Source organism: Pelophylax lessonae, assembly GCF_965119305.1.
Source record: "Pelophylax lessonae genome assembly, chromosome: 8".
Taxonomy (NCBI): Eukaryota; Metazoa; Chordata; class Amphibia; order Anura; family Ranidae; genus Pelophylax; species Pelophylax lessonae.
In genome coordinates this window covers 286,315,126-286,341,232 of record NC_138775.1, presented here as the reverse complement: position 1 = coordinate 286,341,232, position 26,107 = coordinate 286,315,126, and the positions used below count along the sequence as shown (strand labels likewise).

General features: G+C 42.5%; 1 protein-coding gene across 11 annotated transcripts in view; it reads right to left on the bottom strand.

Moving 5' to 3' along the window:
* The window catches only part of DAB1 (DAB adaptor protein 1), a 1,145,503-nt gene that overhangs the window by 70,247 nt on the left and 1,049,149 nt on the right, over positions 1–26,107 (bottom strand). For all 11 annotated transcript variants that reach the window (XM_082264815.1, XM_082264809.1, XM_082264811.1 and 8 more), the window contains one exon: positions 1,478–1,540. In XM_082264815.1, the coding sequence (XP_082120941.1) occupies positions 1,478–1,540 (63 nt within the window). The remainder of the gene's footprint in view (positions 1–1,477; positions 1,541–26,107) is intronic.

Below are 26,107 nucleotides of genomic sequence, written 5' to 3'. Positions count from 1 at the left end.
CACACTATATATTGCTAAGAAAACTGTTACTGCACTTTGCACATTGATCTGTGCCATACTACATATGCCCAAAAAAACGGATATTACACTTTGTACATTGATCTGTGCCATACTACATACACTCAAGAAAACTGTTACTGCACTTTGCACATTGATCTGTGCCATACTACATATGCCCAAGAAAACTGTTACTGCACTTTACACATTGATCTGTGCCATACTACATTTGCCCAAGAAAACTGTTACTGCACTTTGTACACTGATCTGTACCATACTACATATGCCCAAGAAAACTGTAACTGCACTTTTCACATTTATCTGTGCCATACTGAATACGCCCAAGCAAACAGTTACTGCACTTTGCACATTTATCTGTGCCATACTACATACGCCCAAAAACACTGTTACTACTATTTGTACATTGATCTGTGCCATACTACGTCCAAAAAAACTGTTATTGCACTTTACACACTGATCTGTGCCACACTGAATACACCCAAGCAAACAGTTACTGCACTTTACACACTGATCTGTGCCATACTGAATACGCTCAAACAGTTACTGCACTTTGTACACTTATCTGTGCCATACTACATACACTCAATCAAACAAACAGCTACTGCACTTTACACATTGATCTGTGCCATACTACATACACCCAATCAAACAAACAGCTACTGCACTTTACACATTGATCTGTGCCATACTACATACACCCAAGAATACTGTTACTGCACTTTGTGATTTATCTGTGCCATACTACATACATTCAAGCAAACAGCTACTGCACTTTACACATTGATCTGTGCCATACTACATATGCCCAAGCAAATGGTTACCGTACTTTGCATTCTGACCTCTGCCATACTACATATGCCCAATCAAATGGTTACCGTACTTTGCATACTGACCTGTGCCATACTACATATGCCCAATCAAATGGTTACTGTACTTTGCATACTGACCTGTGCTATACTACATATGCCCAAGCAAATGGTTACCGTACTTTGCATACTGACCTGTGCCATACTACATATGCCCAATCAAATGGTTACCGTACTTTGCATACTGACCTGTGCCATACTACATATGCCCAATCAAATGGTTATCGTACTTTGCATACTGACCTGTGCCATACTACATATGCCCAATCAAATGGTTACCGTACTTTGTATACTGACCTGTGCCATACTACATATGCCCAAGCAAATGGTTACCTTACTTTGCACACTGACCTGTGCCATACTACATATGCCCAACCAAATGGTTACCGTACTTTGCATACTGACCTGTGCCATACTACATATGCCCAATCAAATGGTTACCGTACTTTTATATACTGACCTGTGCCATACTACATATGCCCAAGCAAATGGTTATCGTACTTTGCACATTGATCTGTGCCATATGAAAACATGCCCAGATAAACGTTACAACAGAGAGCAGAATAATTATTGGTTGTCATTGTGTTACTTACAGAAGGTGAAGTTACGTCAGGCGGAGTGGACATGTCCCCAAAAAGTGCTAATTGAGTAACAGCCTAAGAGAAAACAGAGAGTGATAAGAGAGAGAGAAAACATTACTGATTTCTTATGGACAGATGGCACTGCAGGCAATGTTGGTCACAGATAATGATAGACAGTTGCGCATTCTTTCAGTAACCCCATGGCAGACATTAAGAGGCCCTAGAGAGCTTTGAAAAAAAGTGCAATTTTGAGTCATCATAATGCAACCTAACAAAGAGGACCTGTCACAAGTGGCACACATTAGGCAGGAATCTTCTCCCCGTATCACATGGGGGAGGGAGCAGAGGCTCAAGAAAAGCATATTAGGCTCACAGGCTTAGAGCCGGGCCAACTGCAGAGGGCGCTTCAAGACACCTGGCAAATTTATTGTATTGGAGAAATTTTAGTCATGCCTTTTAAAGGTGAGCTCCAGGCAAACAGCTAGTATCTATATTGTTTAAACACTAAAATTAAAATGTAAAAATAATTTTAAATTAATTTATGGGAGCTGTTTTATCTGCCAAGGGACTTGTAGGAAAGTTTGGGCAGTCTAACGATCCAGCCACCCCGCCAGACCGCAGAGACAAGTCAGTGACCTCACTTTATTGTACTACAGCTAACTAATACAGCTTGGTCACCAACCTGCCCCCAGACTGTGATTGGACAGAAAAGAAGAGGTCTTCCTTCTGCTCTCCCCTGTAGGCATGTTCACAATAATAGACTGACAGCACTCTACAAAGCTATAAAGCTCTGATTGGCTCAAACCGGCGCCCCTCCTTCTTTTAGAGGGATTCCTATTATTCAGGACAGGAGATTACAGCGGCTGGTATAAGATTCATGTAAATGTACTAGTTCGATTTACTATTTTTTATGAATATTTAACTGAATTAAATGGTATTGTTTATACACTGTGTGCCTGAAGTTCAGATTTAAAGCGGTAGTATACCCCTTTTTTTGACTTTTAACTACAGGTAAGCCTATAATAAGGCCTATAATAAGGCTTACCTGTAGGTACAATTAATACCTCCTAAACATGCACGGTTTAGGAGATATTACCACTGCATGTAGCCGCTGACGAGTGCGGTCCGGCGGACCTTCAGAGTTCCTTGCCGAAAATTGCCGGAAAATTACTCCCGCGCCCATGCGCGGGAGTGACGTCATCGCGGCTTCGCCACTCACAGCGCCGGAGCCGCCGAACCGGGAAGAGACGCTGAGGGATCATGTCCGCTCCCACAGCGGTGTCCGGGGGTCCGTGTCTGGGCTTCGTTCTAAGGTAAGTTTTTCATAATGAGCTAGTATGCGATGCACACTAGCTCATTATGCCTTTGTCTTGCAGGGGTTTTTTTTTTTTTTTTTTTTCATTACAGTATACTACCGCTTTAATCTCTGATATCATTATGATATATTATTGTATTAGTTGAAAGTGTTTGTTTATGAAAAAAAAAAATGGTTTTTTAACTAGTAGTGAAACCACTGGTACATTCATTCTGAGACAAGGTTAAATGTCGAATGTTATCCATTCATGCAAAATAAAGTAGTTTGGGAGAATACAGCATTATAGTAACTAGGTGGCGCTAAAGAGTTATACTCATTTCCTATAATCCTCAGCTCCATCTAGAGGCCAAAAAGGGTATTTTCTCGATCTGCTTATAAATGAATAACATTGCACATGCTGAGGAACTAGGAGAACATTCGATTTTTGACCTTATTTGCGCAGAACAAATGAACCATCAGTGTCACTGGACGATTACCTATGCATTTCTTTTTTTAACACCATTACGTTTCAGCAGTCCTTGAACAAGCACATGTATTTCTTTGGAATTAAAGTCTTATTTATAAAGCCACAAATGTAGCTTTTGCCCAAAAATTTTTTGAAAGATGTAAAAGCTTTTAAACATTTTAGATGACAGTAAGAAATAAAGCAAAATTACAATTTTCACAAAAATGATTCACAGCAAAAAGCCTTGTGCCACAAATCCAAAATATATCTATGGTAGGAGGTATGGCTGTCATCCTATAGATGCCAACTGTCCTAGATCTGCCAAGACAGTCCCATAATTTGGTCCTCTGTCCTGCTACTGATGCTGTGTCCCGTACCATGCCCCAACCCTATTTATGTTCCTGCATATGAACAACACCTGTGGGAATCAGGGTCACAAGTGGGTAACACATGCATATTTAGAGGTGGGACCAACCAGGGAAGTGAGTGTGATGAGTAAACCCAAAAGGGTAGAGATGTGGAAGATTTTTGGAGTATTATATGTCACTTTGTAATGGCACATATCAGGGTGGAAATGAAGTACCATTTCCTTGGGCATATAAAGTATAGTATGGTATAGGTGAATGTGCAAAGTGTAGTATCTATTTGCTTGGGAGTATGGAAATGGAAATAGAAACACATGTTTGTAGTCAGAGGCAACAGCCAAAAATATTGTCCAGACTCATTGCACTTCATGTAAGTATTTTTGCTAGGCCTTGTCTCTCTCTCTTACATTGCAGGCTAGAAAAAAAGTGTTTACATAATTTGCAGCGAGTCTGTTTCTGGCTGCCACATCTGTTTAGACTACAACCACATGTTTATATTATCATTTTCATATGCCCAAGCACTTTACACATTGATCTGTCACAATGCCAACCTTATTTATGTTCCTGCACATGAACAGCAAAAAGGCAATAAATGTGGGAATCAGGGTAACAAATGGGTAGCCCATGCATATATAGGGGTGGGGCCTGGGCAAGACCTACTAGGAAAGTGGGTGTGATGAATAAACCCAGTAGGGGGAGTGATGAGGAAGGTTTTATTGAGTATATTATGTCAGAGGCAACAGCCAAAAATATTGCACAGACTCATTGCACATAATGTAAGCATTTTTGCTAGGCCTTGTCTCTCCCTCTTATATTGCAGCCTAGCAAAAATGCTTACATGATGTGTAGCAAGTCTGTGCAATATTTCTGGCTGTTGCCTCTATTTCCATTTCCATTACATGGAGGCAGGAGAAATAGTCGTTTACACAGATAACACTATTTTTGTTTTATGTTTAGCTCATAAGGGCACTTCATTTCTGGCAAGATCAACAGTGGTTTTCTGTTCTATGCTAAAGAACCAAACTAATGCAGCCCCCACATGTAAGGACTGATAAACTGCAATATAACAAAACGTGCCTCTTGGGTTTAGCTATCCCTTTAAAGTAGGACTCCAACCTTAAACCCTGCATTTTGTTTTGTTTAGGGTGGGGGAGAATTGGAATCTTTGACAAGTGGTGGGCAGGAGGGGAAGATGCCTTGGGTACTGTGGTATCATGTGAGGTGGGGGGGCACTGCAGATTGGGGGGATGGGATTTGTGTTGGAAGAGAGCATTTGGGGGTGGCAGGATGTAAGTGTTGTTCTAGGAGGGGACATTTGGGGGGGGGTTGATAAGAGTAGTGATTTAGGGGGATTTGTGTTGGGAAGGGGATGGGGAAAGAAGATTTGTGCTAGGAGGGGGGATTTGGGGGGAATGTGTGCTTGGAGGGGGGAATTGAAGTGGGAGGGGGGAGAAGATGTGTACTAGGGGGGACATATTAGAGGTAGGGATTTGTGCTAGGCGGGGTAATTTTTTTTTGGGGGGGGCATTTGAGCTGGGGGGATTTTGGGGGAAGGGGGGGGGCAAAGATTTGTGCTGAGAGGGGAGATTTCAGTAGAGGGGTGGACATGTACTGGGAGGAGGAATTTATGCATAGGGGGTAGAGCATGCAAATTAGTGCACAGTGTTTTTGTGGGAGAATTTTTGCTAACATATAATGCTTATACATCTTTGGGGGGGGGGGGGGGTTGCAGTTTTTCATGTTCACCCTAGGATCTAGATGACCTGGATGACCACAGTGACATTGTCCCACCTCCTGTCTGCAAAATGTCCTACTAGCAATCATGGCGATGCCCAGAGTAGGCATCGCCACTCTGGGCATCGAGTGGGGTTAAATGCCGTTTAGTCTGGGGGTGCATGGATAAAAGTGTATTTCTTACCCTATTTCTGACTCTGGCAGGCTCCAATACTGTACTCAAGCTTTGGGCTGTGGGTGGGCCCTCCATGTCATGACATGCAGTGCAGAGTTATTAACCCTGCATTGTACGTGAGGAAGTGAACACGCCACGGTCCAAAGCTGCCTAAAGAGGATACTGCGGGGGACCAGTTGCATGGATTGAGGAAGCCTGCCATAAGAATAAACTATGATATATTTTACATATGACTAAAATAGTGTTTTGATATACAATATTTGGCCCAAGCCGTTGTGTACACCCCGATCAGGTGAGTATATATCGAATGGTCATATTGACTGCGGAGTGCTTTCCTTTTAAGAATATCTCTGCAGTAAAATAATATGAAGTGGGATCTCCTTTGATAATATTCTTTGTTACAAAGTAGGCGACTCAGAATAAATTATTCACAATGTACTTGACCTCAATTTAAGTGTTGTGTCTTATTTGGATTGTCCTACTTAAGCTTTAAAAAAACGAAAACATTCATAATGGCAGAGCGAGCCCGAGATTTAAATGCCGGGAGGAGGTCCAACCGAGGCCGACCTTTTCCTTCTACCCACTCTGTGTGCTTTATATCTAATTGAGGTTCAACTGGAATATTTCAACGATGTTTGATACATCTATGCAGAACTGAGACAGAGCCGAGTCTATGGAAGCAAAATGCATCAAATATAAATCTATATGTATATATATCTGTATACAGTATGTAATATATATCTTAGGTTCATAAAGACATGGATGAGTGAGTTTAGGGTGAAGGAACTTGACTGGCCTGCACAGAGTCCTGACCTTAACCCTATAGAACATCTTTGAAATGAATGAGTGAGGAGATTGCGAGTCATGCCTTCTCCTCCAACATCAGTGCCTGGCCCCACAAATGTGCTTCTGGAAGAATGGTCGAAAAATATATATAGTGGGGGAGGGGTAGCAGTGTGTGTATATATAGTGGGGGAGGGGGGTAAAACACATTTTGGAAACATGTTTTGGAAGGAGCTAGGCTGAGGTTGATTGGCTGATCATCAGGTTTTCTTGGCAGTGCGGCAACTGGAATTTCTTATTTTGAGTTGTAGATTATAAAACTGGCTGAACAGAATTACGTATCCTTCAGCAGGTAAACAGTCTCTACCGTGCTTTTAGCTGCTTTCCTGGAGTTCAGTGTTTAAACCCAACTGAGCTTTAATTTACTCAGCTTCTATATGCAAAAAAACAAAAACAAAAAAACAGCAAAAGAAAAACAAAAAAGGTATGCAAAAACTTACAGTTTGTTTTCTTTAGAAAGCAGCCACAGCATGAGTAGAAAAGCCTGTCCCCATGCCGGCATTCTGCGTAGTGGGACCCTTGCCCCTTTGTTTGGAAGCAGAGGTCTCCGCACACCACCTGCTTAGTCGAATTTATAGCTCTGCAATCCGCAAAACTCATGCTGCCTGCTAATTAGTGAGCTCTAGTTCTGACTCAGCAGGGGTGTGTAGTACATTTGCAGAGAGACCACTGCTTCTGCACAGAAAACAAGAGTCTTTCTCTGCTACATACTGGCAGGAATAGTTGGTTTAGAAGAATCGAGTACCACACTGATAAGTTTGAAATCCAAAAAAGAGGTTTTATTCTAAACTTAATAGCAAACACATTTTGGGGGCAACTTAGGGCTTAAAAGAGAAGTTGATTTTTTTTTTTTCAAGAATCATATTTACCTAGGGGGCAGCGGTCCGATGCAGCTTCTGTCCCCCACCAGCTCTAAGACTGAGAAGCAAGCGATCAAAAAACACTGATCGCTCAGTTCTCAGAGCTCCGTGAGCAGAGAGCTGGTCACTGGCCACTCGCTCTTTGCCCCCCCCCCCCTCCCCTCCACACTCACTGGAGCGCTGGGCTGTGGAGAGGGTGGGAGCGGCTGGCTCAGGCTTCCAGTGTCTCACTTAGAGGCTGAGCAGGGTGTTGGCCCAGGGTTGCGGGCAGATCCCGACTTCATTGTTGCGATCTTGCCCGAGCCCGGACTGGCTCTGTGACATCAGCAGGCAGCGGACTTCAGCCCGCTGTCTGCTGAAAATGGGTCACGGGAGTGCAGAACAAACTGCACTCCTGTGCTTCCCAGGAGAAGTACAGCCGAACGAGCTATAGCTGTACTTCTCCTTTCACCTCCCTGGCGGTCTGATTATGTCAGGATTTCTGTGCTAAAAGAGGTACATTGTTTTGCATGGAAATCTGTGGTTTTATATTTTAAAACTCACCTTCCCCTGCGATCCCCAGCCATCCTCCCAGCCAATGCCGGCACCTGTCTTCCGGTTCCCTTCCTTGTAAGCGTTGCGACGCAGGGGGGGTGGAACCGGCGGCAATTTAAAAAATGTAAATACACCAAATGAGATGATATAAAGCTGTGATCCTAACGGAATACATTGTATCATCCCATTTCACCACAGGATTTCACGTGGAGACTTTTCCAGTGCCCTGCCTGTGCTTTTCCAGTGCTTTGTGCCTGGAAAATAGAGAACGACCATGGCGTCCAAAAAGCGTTCTTTTTATGCAAAAGCGCTTTTAGACGAACTGGAAAACAGCGACAGCGAAACTGAGTTACTTCAAAAACTGAGCGATAGCGATTGGTGGGAAAATTGGTCATCAGGTACGGAAAGTGACGACAGCGACGATTCTGATGTCTCTTTCTGGCACATCGCTCCGTTGGAAATTCTGAAGAATCATTTGATAAACTTCCCAAATTCCACAAGCGATGTGCCAGAAAGAGACATCAGAATCGTCGCTGTCGTCACTTTCCGTACCTTATGATGAATTTTCCCACCAATCGCTATCGCTCAGTTCTTCAAGTAGCTCCGTTTCGCTGTCGCTGTTTTCCAATTCGTCTAAAAGCGCTTTTGCGCAAAAAGAACGCTTTTTGGACGCCATGGTCGTTCTCTATTTTCCAGGCACAAAGAACTGGAAAAGCACAGGCAGGACACTGGAAAAGTCACCAGGTGAAATCCTGTGGTGAGATGGGATGATACAGTGTAATCCGTTAGGATCACAGCTTTCTATCACCTCATTTAGCGTATTTACATTTTTGAATTTGCCGCCAGTTCCACCCCACCTGCGTCGCAGCGCTCTCAGGGAAGGAACCGGAAAGCAAGTGCCGGCATCTGCCGAGCACAGAGCGGGGAGAGAGTGTGAGGACGACAGGGAGGATGGCGGGGATCGCAGGGAAGGTGAGTGTGCTTCTGGGGTAATCCTGAGTGTGGCTCGGGGTTACCGCTTTTGGTACTGAAAATTAACCCCGAACCACACTTGGGAATACCGCCAAGGAGGTTAAGAGAAAAGCTATTAAGGACATTAGAAATTGGATATCGAAAAAAGTTTGGTTCTCTTTAGCAGCTGGTATTTGTTGCAACACATATGGCCACTGAAACGCGTTGGATATTAAGTCCCGGTTCACACTAGGGCGACCTGTGAGGTGACCTGGTCGCCTCACAGGTCGCCGTAGGTCGCCTCCCATAGGGAAGCTGCGGACCCGTTCTAATAGGAGCGACACAAGTCGCTCCGACCTAGAAAAAGGGTCTGGAGCTTCTTTGGGGCGACCAGGAGGCGACCGCCATAGACTTCAATGTTATGAAGTCCATGGCGGCCGCTCCGAGGTCATGGCGCGCTGCTCGCACCGCGACCTCGGAGGTCGCGGTGCGAAGTAGCGTCGCCCCTATGTGAACGGGGCCTAAGTTTACTACATGTTTGGAAAATAACTTTTTGGGGATTTCAACATTTCGATGTGGCACTCCAATCCTCTGACCAACTATTGTATTCACATCCTGAGGTTTCCTTCTAAATTCTTCACAACGTGGAAGCAGCCCACAAATCACCCAGATGCCCCATTGGGATAGTATCAGTATAGATTTGATAAAACCAATTGTATGTACTAAGTAACATCTACCTAAGGTTTCAGCACCATCCTATGCACTACCTCAAGCATGCTGGCAGGAGACGGGCTTTTCTACTCAGGCTGTGGCTGCTTTCTAAAGACTCTACGACTTTGCACCTGCAATGTATTTAGCCGATTCAAACTGAAAATTTAAACCATCAATTTTATTTTATTTATTTTTTTTTTTTTTTACAGAGTGACCTTTTTATTGATCAGTTCACAAATAACTCCTCAGTTTTCTTTAGATTACACAGTAAATGACTAATAATTTAAATATAAATATTGATGGCATTACAATACAGGGGAAGAGAAGGTTATGGGATACAATGAAATTAGATGAAGACAATGAGATTTCAATTGAATGAATGAATATTTTTGTTACAGAACAGGAATTAAAAAAAAAAAAAAAAGCTAAATTTTCTGAAATAAATCATTACAATTTAAAAACTATTTATTTTGATTGGAAATTAATTTTTCTTGTTGATAAAAAAGAATAAAGATTATGGAGATCATCAATTACAGAGGCAGGTTAATGATATCTGAAAGTAAAGGACCTCTTGAAGGAACGCTATCATTGTGTTTAATCCTATAGTTTCTTTCCAATGATGTCAACGGATGACACCGCCCTCTTATAACGCCATCGACCCAGCATGCCCCGGTCGGTGACGTCACAAGGGGCAAGGTCACCTGTTGACGTTATTGGGTCATTCTGCCCTGATCTGACAGGCGCCAAATGTCAGACGGAGGAGCAGGCAGTCAGCGGGAAGCCTTCAATGAAGCTGGAGGGTTTTTTTTTTCCGGTTGCAGGGGTCAGTGTGATTGATGGATCTACATTGGGGGACATTGTTTTTTATTAAAGACATTGCCAAAAACGTGTGTAGTGTGTTTTTAGTGAATGGGTAGGGTTACTATGTACCCCATATTTATTCACATAGGGGAGCGGGATCTGGGGGCTTCCATATTCCAATAAGCCCCCAGCCCAGAGACCCCTACAACCACAGTCCAGGGTTGTGGGGAAGAGGCCTTTATCCCCATCAACATAGGGACAAGGGTGGTCTTTGGAGTGGGGGGAAGAGCCCCCCCCCCCATCCAAAAGCACCCCCCCATTACCAGCCAGGGCATACCAGTTTACATACCAGGGCATGTGGCTTGGTATGTGACTCGCCCCCCCCCCCACTCCAACTTAACATACATGTGTTATTGCAACATAACAGGAAGGGGAAGTTGACTTTTTTTTTAAAAAAGATGATGTATTTGCTTTGCCAAAGTTTTGGCAAAATTTTATTTTTTGCCAAATGCATTGGAGTTAATGGGGTTGGTGGAGTTAACTTGTTTTTTTAATGGGCTCATGCACAGACCCCAAAAGCCCCTTTGCACCGTTACAAAAACATGTCAACTCCACCTATCCCAATAACTCCAATGCATTTGGCAAAAAATTTAATTTTGCCAAAATTTTGGCAAAGCAAAAACAGTAATTTTTTTTTTTTTTTTTTATTTCTAGTCTTGATTTTTCTGGTCAGGCTCTGTAACTTAGCATGGAAGTCAGAGGCTCAGCATGACAGCCAGGCAGCTCTTATAGAACTGAAAGTAGATCATCCAGGGGAATGAAAAAAAAAAAAAAAAAGGAGTTTGGTATAAAAAACATGCGTTAAAAATCCTAGTACCCCTAACAGGCCAATCAAACTGATGATATCGCTCCTTAGAATTAACATGATTGTAATAATCTCTCTCATTGTAACATGATTCATCCTTGTACTGATTTTATTTCTTTGCGATCCGAGCTTACCTCGATGACATCAGAAGGGTTCTCATCAAAAGATATTAAGTCTCCGTTCTGTAACAGTAAAGAGTGATGGATGGCAGGGAAATGAATAACACAACCTGGAATAATGAAAACGAGCAAACGAATATGGAAATGATGCATCTTATGACAGGCGGAGGAAGCGCTGGGGGGAGACACAGCCAATATTAATGGTAATGACAGATAATGGTGACTATTTATCACACAAGATCAGAGGGAGAGGTGTGGGGGGGGGGGGGGGGGGAGGTGCACGGAGGAAATCTGTTTTAGGTCACAGGATGTAAAGGTCATCTTAAAGCAGAACCCTATTCTGATGGGGAAAAAATGGTTTTAAAAGTAAGTGCCGCTGAAATTACAATATCTTTCTTATTATTGTATTCAATCATTATTTATTGATAAAGCACTTTCGTGACAGTTTACTTGCAGAGTTTGGTGCAAAGTTTAACCTCCACAAAGGGAAAGGATTCTTTACAGTAAGAGCTGAAATAATGTAACATGGTCCTCCACAGAAAGCAGTAGACTAGACATATGCATGACAAAAACAAATAGAGAATAAAATAAACAAAATGCGAAAAGAAAACAAAAAAGGAGGGTAAGCCTCCGTTCACACTATGTCAGATCTGACTTCGGGGCGACCTGTGAAGTCGCGTGCAGCGCGACTTCGGCGCGACTTGCACGGACTTCATAAAATGAATATCGCACACATGCAAAAGAAATGACTATCAAATATGAAGACAATCCATAAATAAAAATGGGGATTTGGTCCCACCATATGGCCATATCGTGTTTAAGCCCACCACTGCGTTCTTTTTTAATATGCATGTCGCTTGGTTCATAGCTGCACCAGCTTTAGAAATACATGTTCAGGGTTTGCTCCCCCAACTTTTTGCTTGTTCATAAAATTAATGTCTATGCAAGTCGCTCCAGGTCGCCCCGAAGTAATACAGGACCCTTTTTCTAAGTCGAAGGGACTTGTGTCGCTCCTATTAGAACCGTTCCTGTACCACACTATGGGACGCGACGGACCGCGACTTGTCAGGCTGACCAAGTCGCGGTTCAAGTCCGATCAGTGTGAATGGGCTGTAACACTATGATGAACATTGAAGGTGGCATGAAGATTTTTTTCCAACAGCATCTTGATTTTCAGTCACTTCTCTCTTTTGATTGCACTTTTAGCACTGCCCTCTGGCACACTATGATACATACTCATCTTGGTTGTGATGTTTCTATACTGTTCACCTACCTGGATTATCTGATGCACAGCTGTACAGATCTTGTTTCTCTCTTTTGTTCTCTTGGTCTTGGGCTCATTTACCCTACCTATATACCCATATGGTCTTCATATTATACTTATTATCGTTTTGATATACCCCATTAGAGCCTTACCTGACTACTAAGTCTGAGACCTATTATGGAGATTCACATTATGTTTATGGACCTTGCGCTTTGGCCTTGTGTGGGGACTTTTGCCCCTCAGTTCCCATTTTGGATGTATCCCTGGGTGACCAACAGCCTCACTGATAGTTAATATCTTACTGTAAGTCATACTCTTCATTTAATTTTTTTTAGTATACCCTTCCATTGGATGCAAAACTGTTCATGTATATATGTTTTTTTTAGAAACCAGAATTGTGCCTGCTCCTGATGAAGTGAAATCCTTTTCACGAAACGCGTTGAGCCAAGGAGGCCTTTCAAATTCATTTGCCAATTCCATCATGCATCCAATTATCATTTTTTACCTACACTCTAAGTTTTCTGGTTAATTCTGTCATTTGTTTTTATTATTTATTATGGTCTTATCATGTTACCTATCTATATACTTTATTCGTCCCCTTTTATTGGTTGTGTACTTATTGTACTGATGTAAACTGCTATGGATATATTAATAAACACGTGATGTTAACCATATGCTTCTCTATGCTTACCAGCAGATGTATATGTATTACTATTATATCATTATGTGTACACTGGCCACACCTCATACAAAGTCCTACAATTTTTTGAACACTATGTGTTCCCATGCTCATCGCATTAGGGATGGAGACTCAATTGCACGAGTCTTATTTAATGTCCCATCTCCCCTTTTTTCCCTCCCTCGTTTGTCCCCTTCGCCTCCCTTTTTTCCTTTTTCACCTAATATTATAAAAACAAAAAAGGAGGGTAACAGTAGGATGAACATTGAAGGTGGCATGAAGATCATCAATGACAATCATGTTAAACATTGTAATGAAACGTCACCTGGACGTATAATAGCGATTTGTAGCCCATTATAAGGTACTAAAAAGGTTTGGAATAAGAAGAAGCTTAGTAAGCATACTAGTACATGAGAATACAATCTGGAAAATTGTTGCACAAGACCAGAGCCGTGTCACAGCCCAGCCATGCATCAAAGAAGGAGTCCACTCTAGGATAACATGAAACCCCCCCCCCCCCCAAAAAAAAACTCACTTTTGAAGTAGATAGAAAGCAACAGTTATGAGGAAACTGAAAGAGAAGTAATAACTAACAAATCACCATGGACATAGTTCAGTAAGGTGTAAAGTAACATATCCAGGAATCGATATCCCGGTAAACTGAGATAGAAAAACCCTAGGAGGGATTTCTCCAAAGATTATCTATCAACCCGTGGTTAATCTATGGTAATCCTCTGAATATTTAAATATATGCCATGCATTCCATGTTTTGTGTAATTTTTTGGTCAAGTCTTTGGCAATAGCCAAGGATTCCTCTAGACCAGGGTTTCTCAACCAGGGTTCCTCCTGAGGTTGCTGGGGGTTCCTTGAGAAATGGGCAATTTCTGCCTCTCAGATAAGTTCCCAATGACACCATTGTTCATTTTAGCTATCTGTAAGGGGGGTAATTCTTCCCAATGATGACAAGAGTAAGGAGCATTCTTCCCACTGACTGTCACACTAATGTGTCATGAGTTGTAGATTTTTAATTTTTAGCAGAGGGTTCCCCCGAGACCAGAAATTTATTTCCAGGGTTCTGTGCTGGAAAGGTTGAGAAAGGCTGATCTTACATAGTAGGTGAGGTTGAAAAAAGACAATAATCCATCCAGTTCAACCTGTGTAGGTGTGTGTGGCTGTAATCATCTCACATACCCCTTAAAGTCCTGATCCTTGAGATGTGCGTCTAAGAGTCTTTTGAAAGCCACCATACTTCCCGCAGTGGTAGAGAATTCCACAATCTTGTAGCCCCAACCGTAAAGAAACCCCCACGTTGCCTGAGGTTAAAACGCTTCTCCTCTAACCGCATTGTATGCCCTCTTGTCCTCATGCAATCCCTTCGACTGAACAGCTTTTTTTCTAAGCTGAGATCCCCATTGAGATATTTATAAATTGCTATCATGTCCCCCCTCAGGCGTCTCTTCTCCAGGGAGAATAAATCGAGTGATTGCAGACGCTCTACGTAGTTTAGGTCCTCCAATCCCCTAATCAGTTTAGTTGCCCTTCTCTGGACTCTCTCCAGCTCCAACACATCCCTCCTGAGGACTGGCGACCAGAACTGGACAGAATACTCCAGATGTGGTCGGACCAGAGTTTTAAAAAGTGGAAGGATTATAGTCTTATCTCTGGAATACATCCCTTTCTTTATGCATGCTAATATTCTGCTGGCTTTGGCAGCTGCCACTTGACATTGCATGCTGTTGCCTAATCTATCATCAACCAAGACTCCCAGATCCTTCTCCATTTTTGATTCCCCCAAGGGTTCCCCTCCTAACGTGTATTGTGCTTTTATATTTTTAGTCCCCAAGTGCAAAACCTTACACTTCTCCACGTTAAACCTCATTTGCCATGTCGTTGCCCACTCCGTTATTTTGTCCAGGTCATTCTGTAGGATATCTGCTTCATGCTGTGCAGTTGTTGCTCTGCCCAATTTTGTGTCATTTGCAAAAACTGATATCAAACTACTGATCCCGTCCTCAATGTTGTTTATGAATAAATTGAACAAGGTTGGTCCCAGGACTGAGCCCTGGGGGACCCCGCTTACTACCTCAGACCAGTCTGAGTATGCGCTGTTTATTACCACCCTTTGGACACGCCCTCTTAGCCAGTTCCGTATCCAAGAGCAAACCCTGCTATCGATACCTGCAGACTTTATTTTATAAATTAAGCGCTTGTGGGGAACTGTATCGAACGCCTTAGCGAAATCCAGATACACCACATCCACTGGTCTGCCCCTATCCAGCTCACAGCTCACCTCCTCGTAGAATGTTAAGAGATTGATTTGACAAGAACGCCCATTTGTAAACCCGTGCTGATTACTGCTGATGATGTTGTTGTCTTTAGCAAACTCTACGATATAGTCCCTTATCATCCCCTCCAGAACTTTACATACTATTGATGTCAAACTGACCGGCCTATAATTTCCCGGCATATGCCTCTGCCCCTTTTTAAATATCTGAATCACGTTAGCTTTCCTCCAATCCCCTGGTACATCTCCTGTCCTAATACTGTCAGCAAAGATCAGGAACAGTGGTCTAGATATAACCTTACTGAGTTCCTTGAGTACTCTCGGATGTACGCCATCCGGGCCTGGTGATTTGTTTGTGTTAAGTTTATCCAGCCTTGCCCTGATTTCACCCTCTGTTAGCCATAGTGGCAAGTCCTGTGTATTACTACTAACCATCTAGATCATGAAACACTGCTACCGAGCGCAGCCATTCTCTGATTGTCAGGATGCAGTTGGATTTCCAGTGTTTCGGGATCAGGGATTTGGCTGCATTCAAGAGATGTTTAGTCAATGTACGTTTGTACCTACCCAAGGGATTATCAGAGATGTGTACTAGGCAGTAAGCTGGGGTCAGCTTAATTTGCAGAGGTAACCACGAGTGCTTCAGGTTAAGGCTTAGATAGGATGGATGGCAGTCTAACACAAAACTCATAAGATGTTCCACAATGATTGTCAAAAGTCACAAAGTTTATTAAGCCACATTTAAATAAGACAATGGTAAATGAGGCTGAGCCTGTCACATCAACAAGGTGAAAATGACTGACGACCAGGCAGTGCCTGTCTACTTAAGAAAAAGGAAAGCTAATGCTCCTACGCTCGAGAGGTGGTAATGTGACGGATGGAAACCATAAGCCCACTACCGCAAACGCCACGTCGGCTGTGCTGCCACTCTCAACAGGTTAGGGGAAACCCGAATAAAGCTCTAAAAAGAAAAAAATACAGAGGGCGCACCCGCCTAGTGCATCACCTTTGCAAAAATGGTTTTATTAAAAATATATACACATCATACTCACAAAATAAGACGACAATTCAACCAAATATAGGTGTAAATTCACCCAGATTTCCACGTGGCATAGCCTGCTGGTCAGCGACAGTCATGGAAAGGATATCTCCAAAAAAACTGACGTGTTTCAAGGGATGGCTCCTCTTCCTCAGAGCTCTGAAGAAGAAGGGACATCCCCCGAAATGTGTCAGATTTATTTGGCCCTGCTCAAATGGTTAATGATTAAAACAGGCACATCAAAGTATGCAGACATCCGGGGTAAAGCTGTCCACATAGACCATCCTCCTCTCCACCATCAATATCATCCCTTCCACGCTGCGCTCCATGAGCGATTCAAGCCTCGCTTTCAGAATGCTCTACTGCAAGAAAGTCTTCCCGGTCAGGATTGCAGACTGACAGCTTTACCCTGGATGCCGGCATACTTAGATGTGCCTCTTTTAATCATCAACCATGTGAGTTGCTAAATGTTGAACCTTCATTAAATGTAACCATATTGCTACACTTAGAGACACCTCTCTTCTCTTTTATACTCAATATTTACTGCTGGATTTTGCTTCTAATCCTCTTGTGGAGGCGGCCATTTGTGGATGGACATTTTATGGTTACACAACTTTTCACATTGTTATAATCTTTTTTTATGGACTATAAACGGAAGGATTTATGAATAACTGGCTGTGGAACGAATCAGCTGAATTTCCATTATTTCTTATGGGGAAAATCGCTTTGATATAAGAGTGCTTTGGATTACAAGCATGTTTCCGGAACGAATTATGCGCGCAATCCAAGGTTTTACTTTAACTCCTACAGATCCAATCTGCAGACAACAGCATGCTGCCATCAACCTGTCTTTAAACTTCAATTTCTTCACTCAGAACAGAAATCCATTTATATCACATCAAGCATCATAATCTGCAGTAATTACTCTTCCCTCCAACTGCGCGAGGGAAAATGTCGTCGCGCTATAAATGAACTGGGGATTATAATAAAGAGCAATTATAGTGAAACTCATTAAAACCCGTTACATGTGATAAGAATTCCTTCACATATAAACTAGATAATTACAAACAAAGAAAGTCTTGCAAGCTTTACAGATCAGAAAATGGCATCCTTGCCTGCTATCGGATCTGGTTGCAAAGCATGCTGGGACTTATAGTGTAGGAAAAGTTGGAGGACCATGTTGTCTCTATATCAGGGTTCGTTTTATCGTGTTTTCTTTAAACACTTCCTAGTAGAATCAAATTCATTGTAATGTAAGGCTGGCCATACAGTGGATACGCATAGGTTGAACATCCAAGGTTCATCTCAAAGTGGACCTGAACTCAAAAAGAAAAGATCCATCTGCCAATCGGACCACTAAAATGTCTTTTTAAACTAAAAAATGAAAGATCTGCTATGTTATGGAGAACATCTAGAAATGTTCATTGGGTTTAAAAAGGTCTAAAAAGACATTTTAGTGGTCCGATTGGCAGAGGCACCCATTGTCACATGTCTAAGGATAGGTCGGAGTCATCTGGTCTAATGAACATCCAGATACTTTATTATACCAAGAACTTGGCAAAATACTTAACTTGGTCAGGGCCGCTGATAGGGGGGGACCACCGGTCCTCTTGTAGGGGGCCCGAGCACACAGGGGGGCCTACACAGGGAGGGGGATTAGTGACGGACCACAATTGTAGAACTCTTCCTCCAGCAGCTGGTCTCTCCGCCTCTCCCTGCTGCCAGCTTTTATCTGCTGAGAAAGAGACAGTTGTCCCTCACTAATTCCCCCTCCCTGTGTGGCCCCCCTCCCAGCTCTGGCTCTAATGTAAGCTCTGCTCCAAAGTTTATCTATGTAACTTTGTTTCTCTCCCTCTGTCTCTCTGATCCCGGAGCTCCAACTGCCCAGCCTATATATTATTTTCATATCATCTTCATTTTATTTATTAACTCAGTTTTGTCTTTTAGAGTTGGCAGGAATCATGTGAGTTATGTTGTATTTGTGTCTGCTAATAATGATTTTATTGTATTTTTAGTGTAATATAGCTTTGATATTTTCTTGGGGGGGGGGGGGGGCTGTCAGGTAGTCTGTACGGGGCCCCGCGATTTCTATCAGCAGCCCTGAACTTGGTTATTGGTGAACCAGATGACTCTGATCTATGCTTAGACATATGATAATGGGCGCCTCTGCCAATCGGACCGCCAAAATGTCTTTTTAAACTAAAAAATGAAAGATCTGCTATGTTATGGAGAACATCTATAAATGTTCATTGGGTTTAAAAAGGTCTAAAAAGACATTTTAGTGGTCCGATTGGCAGAGGCGCCCATTGTCACATGCCTAAGGATAGGTCGGAGTCATCTGGTCTAATGAACATCCAGATACTTTATAATACCAAGAACTTGGGGAAATACTTAACTTGGTTATTGGTGAACCAGATGACTCCGATCTATGCTTAGACATATGACAATGGGCGCCTCTGCCAATCGGACCACCAAAATGTCTTTTTAAACTAAAAAATGAAAGATCTGCTATGGTATGGAGAACACCTAGAAATGTTCATTCAGTTAAAAAAGGTCTAAAAAGACATTTTAGTGGTCCGATTGGCAGAGGCGCCCATTGTCACATGTTTAAGGATAGGTCGGAGTCATCTGGTCTAATGAACATCCAGATACTATAGAATACCAAGAACTTGGGGAAATACTTAACTTGGTTATTGGTGAACCAGATGACTCCGATCTATGCTTAGACATATGACAATGGGCGCCTCTGCCAATCGGACCACCAAAATGTATTTTTAGACCTTTTTAAACTAAAGAATGAAAGATCTGCTATGGTATGGAGAACACCTAGAAATGTTGTTTGAGTTTAAAAAGGTCTAAAAAGACATTTTGATGGTCAGATTGGCAGAGGTGCCCAATGTCATATGTCTAAGCATAGATCAGAGTCATCTGGCTCACCAATAACCAAGTTAAGAATTTGGCCAAGTTCTTGGTAAAATAAAGTATCTGGATGTTTATTCAACCGGTTGACTCTGACCTATCCTTAGACACGTGACAATGGGCGTCTCTGACAATCGGACCACCAAAATGTCTTTTTAGACCTTTTTAAACTCGATCAACATTTCTAGGTGTTCTCCATACGATAGCAGATCTTTCATTTTTTAGTTTAAAAAGGTCTAAAAAGACATTTTGGTGGTGCGATTGGCAGAGACGCCCATTGTCATATGTCTAAGCATAGATCGGAGTCATCTGGTTCACCAATAACCAAGTTAAATATTTCCCCAAGTTCTTGGTATTATAAAGTATCTGGATGTTCATTAGACCAGATGACTCCGACCTATCCTTAGATGTGTGACAATGGGCGCCTCTGCCAATCGGACCACTAAAATGTCTTTTTAGACCTTTTTAAACCCAATGAACAATTCTAGATGTTCTCCATAACATAGCGGATCTTTTCTTTTTGAGTTCAGGTCCACTTTGAGATGAACCTTGGATGTTCAACCTATGCGTATCCACTGTATGGCCAGCCTTACATTACAATGAATTTGATTCTACTAGGAGGTGTTTAAAGAAAACTCGATAAAACTAACCCTGATATAGAGACGACATGGTCCTCCAACTTTTGCTACACTACAAGTGCCAGCATGCTTGACAACCAGATCCGATAGCAGTCAAGGATGCCATTTTCTGATCTGTAAAGCTTGCAAGACTTTGTTTGTTTGTAATTATCTAGTTTATATGTGAAGGAATTCTTATCACATGTAACGGGTTTTAATGAGTTTCACTATAATTGCTCTTTATTATAATCCCCAGTTCATTTATAGCGCGACAACATTTTCCCTCGCGCAGTTGGAGGGAAGAGTAAGTAACATTTCTAGGTGTTCTCCATACCATAGCAGATGTTTAATTTTTGAGTTCAGGTCCACTTTGAGATGAACCGTGGATGTTTAATGTGTGCGTATCTATAGCCAGCCTTACATTACAATGAATTTGATTCTTATAGGAAGTGTGTAGACATTTGCCAATGGCTGCCTCTGCCGATTGAACCACTGACATGTTTTTTAGACCTTTTAAAACTCACCTAGCTCAACCATCTACCTGGCATTGAGAGTGACGACTTTCATCCGGCATGGAGGACAGCGTATTCTCCACCTGCCCACATGGACGTTTTTTATCAACTTACTACATTATAATGGCTTTCCTGCCACCCCCTTTTCTTTTCCAGGGGATACCCCAAGCTGACCCAGAGCCTGTTGGCCAGTCTTTTTGAGACCAAACCCCTCAGAGTTACTTGTAGCCACCACATCCTAAAACAGTAATTGTACCTAAGCAGTACCCTGAAAAGGCAATCTTTTTGTGGAATTCCTCTTGAGAAATAGCAGTGCACTTCCTAGTGTTTCTCAACTCCGGTCCTCAGGGCACACTAACAGGCCAGGTTTGCAAGAAAACTGAAATACATCACAGGTGATATCATTTGCTGCTCAGTGATTGCAGTATTCTAGTCTGCATCTCCCCAAGGTAATACTTAAAATATGGCCTGTTAGTGTGCCCTGAGGACCGGAGTTGAGAAACACTGGCCTAGACCAGCGGTTGGCAACTAATGAGCTATATGGGCCATCAAATGCAGCCCCTATCATCACCAAAGGGGTGCACATAATGTTCAATATATGTAAGAGGAAATGAGGGTCAGATAGTGTGGACATGCTACATTGTTGGCAGGGGCTATGCTGCAGAAGACAATATGAATAATGAACATGTTACATGAGGCTAGTAGAGATCAATGCTATTACCCTAATCAATATTCCCACTACAGATTGCTGAGGTCTAAAGGCTGCAAAGCATATGCCAAAGGAACGCGTGCAGCCCTTGGGCTAAAGGTTGGGCACTAGTGGCCTAGGCACTGTTCTGTAGCCTTATAGCTGTGCGGGATCATCTAAGGCACTGCAGCCTCTGACTGCAAGTCTCACCAGATTTAGATTGATATTTTGTGACGCCTCTACTGTGCTTCTCACTGTTCTTCTTGCTGTAGGCTTTAATAGAAGGAAGCAAAGCTCTGCCTCTACCAAGATGGCCACCTCCACAAACAAACACAGTGCAGAAAAAGGCATGGCAAGTCAGTGGTGGTGAATAGATCAGCTGCAGGGAGCCCAGGGGCAATACCGGTGGCTAGCCCTTTGTCTCCAGCCTGCCTTTTTCAGTTGAGAAGCCCATTCATTTTGGATAAGCCAATCCAAAACGAATAAGCTTGTCAACCCAATGCTTGCAAAAAGCGTTCAACCACACGTGCATTATTGTCCTAAAACTTTCATGTGCAAAGGCCTACATTGGTCCTGTCTAGTGGCGGCTGGTGAATGAAAATTTGGGGGGGCGGCAAAACCAACACCCCCCCTCCGGCGGGACGGCGTGCAATCAGTTCTACCACTCTCCCGGGATGGATGTCTGGCAGCCAAACAGCCAGCATCCTTACCTGCTCCTTCCCCGAGCAGCTGTGAGTCTCCTCCAGCCATATGACTCCTCCCTCTTCCTGCCCAATGGGCAGTAAAATCGCTACTCTTTTCACCCAAACAGGAAAGGGGTCTCACAACCCGCTTCCTGATTGGCTGGGAGGCAAATCAGTGTGATAATAGCAAATATTAATTCGCTATTGTCATATGACTGGGCGGGCTCAGGGTGCAGTGCTCTGTGCCCCGAGCCCACCCTTTTTTGAAGCCTATTAGAGCCTCTGGCTTTAATCATGTGCTTAAAAAAAAAAAAAAAACCCTATTAGAATCCATGCACCGATGCCCTACATGTAGATTAGGGGGCCCGACGCATGGATGGGGAGGGGGGGCGGTGCCCCTGTGCCCCCACTGGACGGGCCGCCACTGGTCCTGTCCACCCCCTGCAGATACATGTCATAGCCAAGAAGAATGTAGAGGTTGATTGGCAGCCAACGGGTGAAGACTGGAGCACGGTTAAATCAAGACATGCAAAGCTCCTGGATTTGACCAATTTTTTATAAATCTGTCCCTGAGAAATTGTAAAGCAGTCAATTTATTGGTGCGCAGAGGGGAAATATTGCACATTCTGCTCTTTTTTTTGGTAAAATATATTCAAATATATTCAAATGAAATCCTTCCCACAATTCCTTGATACATCATTATAGTCTGTGCTGCGGCAACATTAATAAACACGTGGGACACCTATATGTTTCTGCCGGAGAATTAAGATCTGTATTAAGGGGAAAATGTCAGCTTGTTTAATGTCATGTGAACATCTTCCTATAACTCCTGGACCAGCGATTATGCGTCATTCTTATGTAGCGATAAACTCTGCACTGACATCGCTGTCTGAAGATGTATAGGAATTTGCAGGTGCGCTGCATAATTAACGCTTGGAGTTGGAAGATTTAACCATGGATTTCAAGGGCTAGAGGAAAATGTACTGTCACATATATCCTATCTCACAAGTATTATTTTTCTACAGTACAGGAGGGAGCTGACATTTACAATATAGCAATAAAGTAGCAATAGTACAATAGTACAAAGTAGCAATAAAGAGAAAAAAAAAAGTGGAAAAGATCAAGAAAGAAAGAAAAGTAAGACAGAAAAAGAACAAGATGCGTACACAGATACATAGTTTGTGAAGTTGAAAAAAGACATCAGTCCATCCAGTTCAACCTATGATGTGTGTGTGTGTTTGCTGTTAACCGTACATTGTATACCCCTGTATGTTGTACATTGTATACCCCTGTATGTTGTACATTGTATACCCCTGTATGTTGTACATTGTATACCCCTGTATGCTGTGGTCTTTAACCACTTGCCTACAGTGCACTTTCACCCCCTTCCTGCCCAGACCGATTTTCAGCTTTCAGCGCTCTCACACTTTGACTGAGAATTACTCAGTCATGCAACACTGTACCCATACAAAAATTGTGTCCTTTTTTTCACACAAATAGAGCTTTCTTTTGATGGTATTTGATCAATACTGGGTTTTTTATTTTTTGTGCTATAAATAAAAAAAGACTGAAAATATCGTGAAAAAACGCATTTTTCTTTTTTTCTGTCATAAAATTTTGCAAATTAGTCATTTTTCTTTACAAATTTTGGCCAAAATTTATACTGCTACTTATCTTTGGTAAAAATAACCCAAATAAGTGTATATTATTTGGTCTTTGTGAAAGTTATAGAGTCCACAAGCTATGGTGCGAATCATTGAAAATTGATCACACTTGATCACACCTGATGTACTGAAGGCCTATCTCATTTCTTGAGACACTAAAAAGTCAGGAAAGTACAAATACCCCCCAAATGACCCCTTTTTGGAAAGTAGACATTCCAAGGTATTTAATAAGGGGCATGGTGAGTTTTTTGAAGTTGTCATTTTTTCCCACAACTCTTTGCAAAATGAAGATTTTTTTTTTTTTTTTTTTTTTACAAATTGCCATATTAACAGGTTATTTCTCTCACACAGCACATGTATACTTGCAACTACACCCCAAAACACATTCTACTACTCCTCCTGAGTATGGCGATACCACATGTGTGAGACTTTTTCACAGCCTGGCCACATACAGAGGCCTAACATTCAAGTAGCCCCGTCCGGCATTCTAGGAGCACAAATTACACATATAATTTCCTGACAACCTATCGTACTTTTGAAGGCCCTGGAGCACCAGGACAATGGAAACCCCCATAAAATGACCCCATTTTAGAAAGCAAACAGCCCAACGTATAATTTTTGAGGCATAATGAGTCTTTTGAATATGTCATTTTTTTCCACAAGTTTTTGGAAAATGTGGAAAGAAAATGAAAACACATTTTTTTTACACAAAGCTGTCCATTTATGCAATATTTCTAACACATAGCATGTACATAGCAAAAATTGCACCCCAAAATACATTCTGCTATTCCTCCTGAGTATGGCGATACCACATGTGTAACACTTTTTCACAGCCTGGCCACATACATAGGCCTAACATCCAAGTAGCGCTTTACACAAAGTTGTCCATTTATCCACTTTAAGACTGGGCCTATTTTTGACACTTGGTGTTTACAAGCTAAAATCATTTTTTTTGCTAGAAAATTACTTGGAACCCCCAAACATTATATATTTTTTTTTAGCAGAGACCCTAGAGAATAAAATGGAGATCGTTGCAATATTTTTTATCACACCATATTTGCGCAGCAGTCTTCCAGATGCGATTTTTTTGAAAAAAATTCACTTTTTTGAATTAAAAAATAAGAAAACAGTAAATTTAGCACAATTTTTTTCCATAATGTGAAAGATAATGTTACGCCGAGTAATTAGATACCCAACATGTCATGCTTCAAAATTGCGCATGCTCACAGAATGGCGCCAAACATTGGTACTTAAAAATCCCCATAGGCAACATTTTAAAAATTTCTGCAGGTTACTAGCTTAGAGTTACAGAGGAGGTCTAGGGCTCAAATTATTGCTCTCGCTCTAACGATCGCGGCGATACCTCACATGTATGGTTTGAACACCGTTTACATATGTGGGCGGGACTTGCGTATGCGTTTGCTTCTGCGCGCGAGCTAACGGGGACAGGGCGCTTTAAATTTTTTTTTTTTTTTTCCTATTTATTTTATTTATTATTTTTTTATTTTTACACAGTTTAAAAAAAAAAAATGTTTTGATAATTTTTATTCCTATTACAAGGAATGTAAACATCCCTTGTAATAGAAATAGGCATGACAGGTCCTCTTTATTGTAAGATCTGGGGTCAAAAAGACCTCACACCTCACAACTACACTAAAAAAGAAAAGAAAAAAAAAAAATTGTTGAAAGAGGAAAAAAAAAAAAGCAAAAAAAAAAGCGGCCCTTTAAACCGGTTGCTAGGCAACGTCTTTTGACGTAGCTCCGGTCCTCCAAGACCATAGAGTTGAGTGAGGGCCATCTTGCCCTCACTCGACTTCCTGTCTCTGAGGATCCGGGACCGGATAGTTTTCCCCGCTGCCGGCGGGTCCGGTAAGCTGGGAAAACGTCTGGGACGCGGCAGGAGGGGGGGGGGGCACCTCTTCCCCTGCACCGTAAGGGTAATTCCGCGGCGAATCCGCCACTGGGACCACCCTTATCTGAAAGCCGACCGCCCGCCGTTTCAAAAATTACCGGGGTTATGGGGGCTATCTGCTGCCATAACCCCAGTATTTAGCTTTTAATGGCCGACGCTTATAGTCGTTAGGCGGTCAGTAAGTGATTGCATGCATATGGCAAACAGGTGACGATGACTGATGGGGTGACAGGTGACGATGACTGATGGGGTGACAGGTGACAATGACTGATGGGGTGACAGGTGACAATGACTTATGGGGTGACAGGTGACGATGACTGATGGGGTGACAGGTGATGATGACTGATGAGGTGACAGGTGACGATGATTGATGAGGTGACAAGTGACGATGATTGATGGGGTGACAGATGACAATCACTGACGGGGTGACAGGTGACGATGATTGATGGGGTGACAAGTGACGATCACTGATGGGGTGTCAAGTGACGATGATTGATAGGGTGACAGATGACGATGACTGATGGGGTGACAGGTGACAATGACTGATGAGGGTGACAGGTGACGGTGATTGATGGGGTGACAGGTGACGGGCGATGGTCACTGATGGGTGACAGGTGACGGGCAATGGTGCACGGCGGTACTGATGGCAGTCTCTGGTGACCG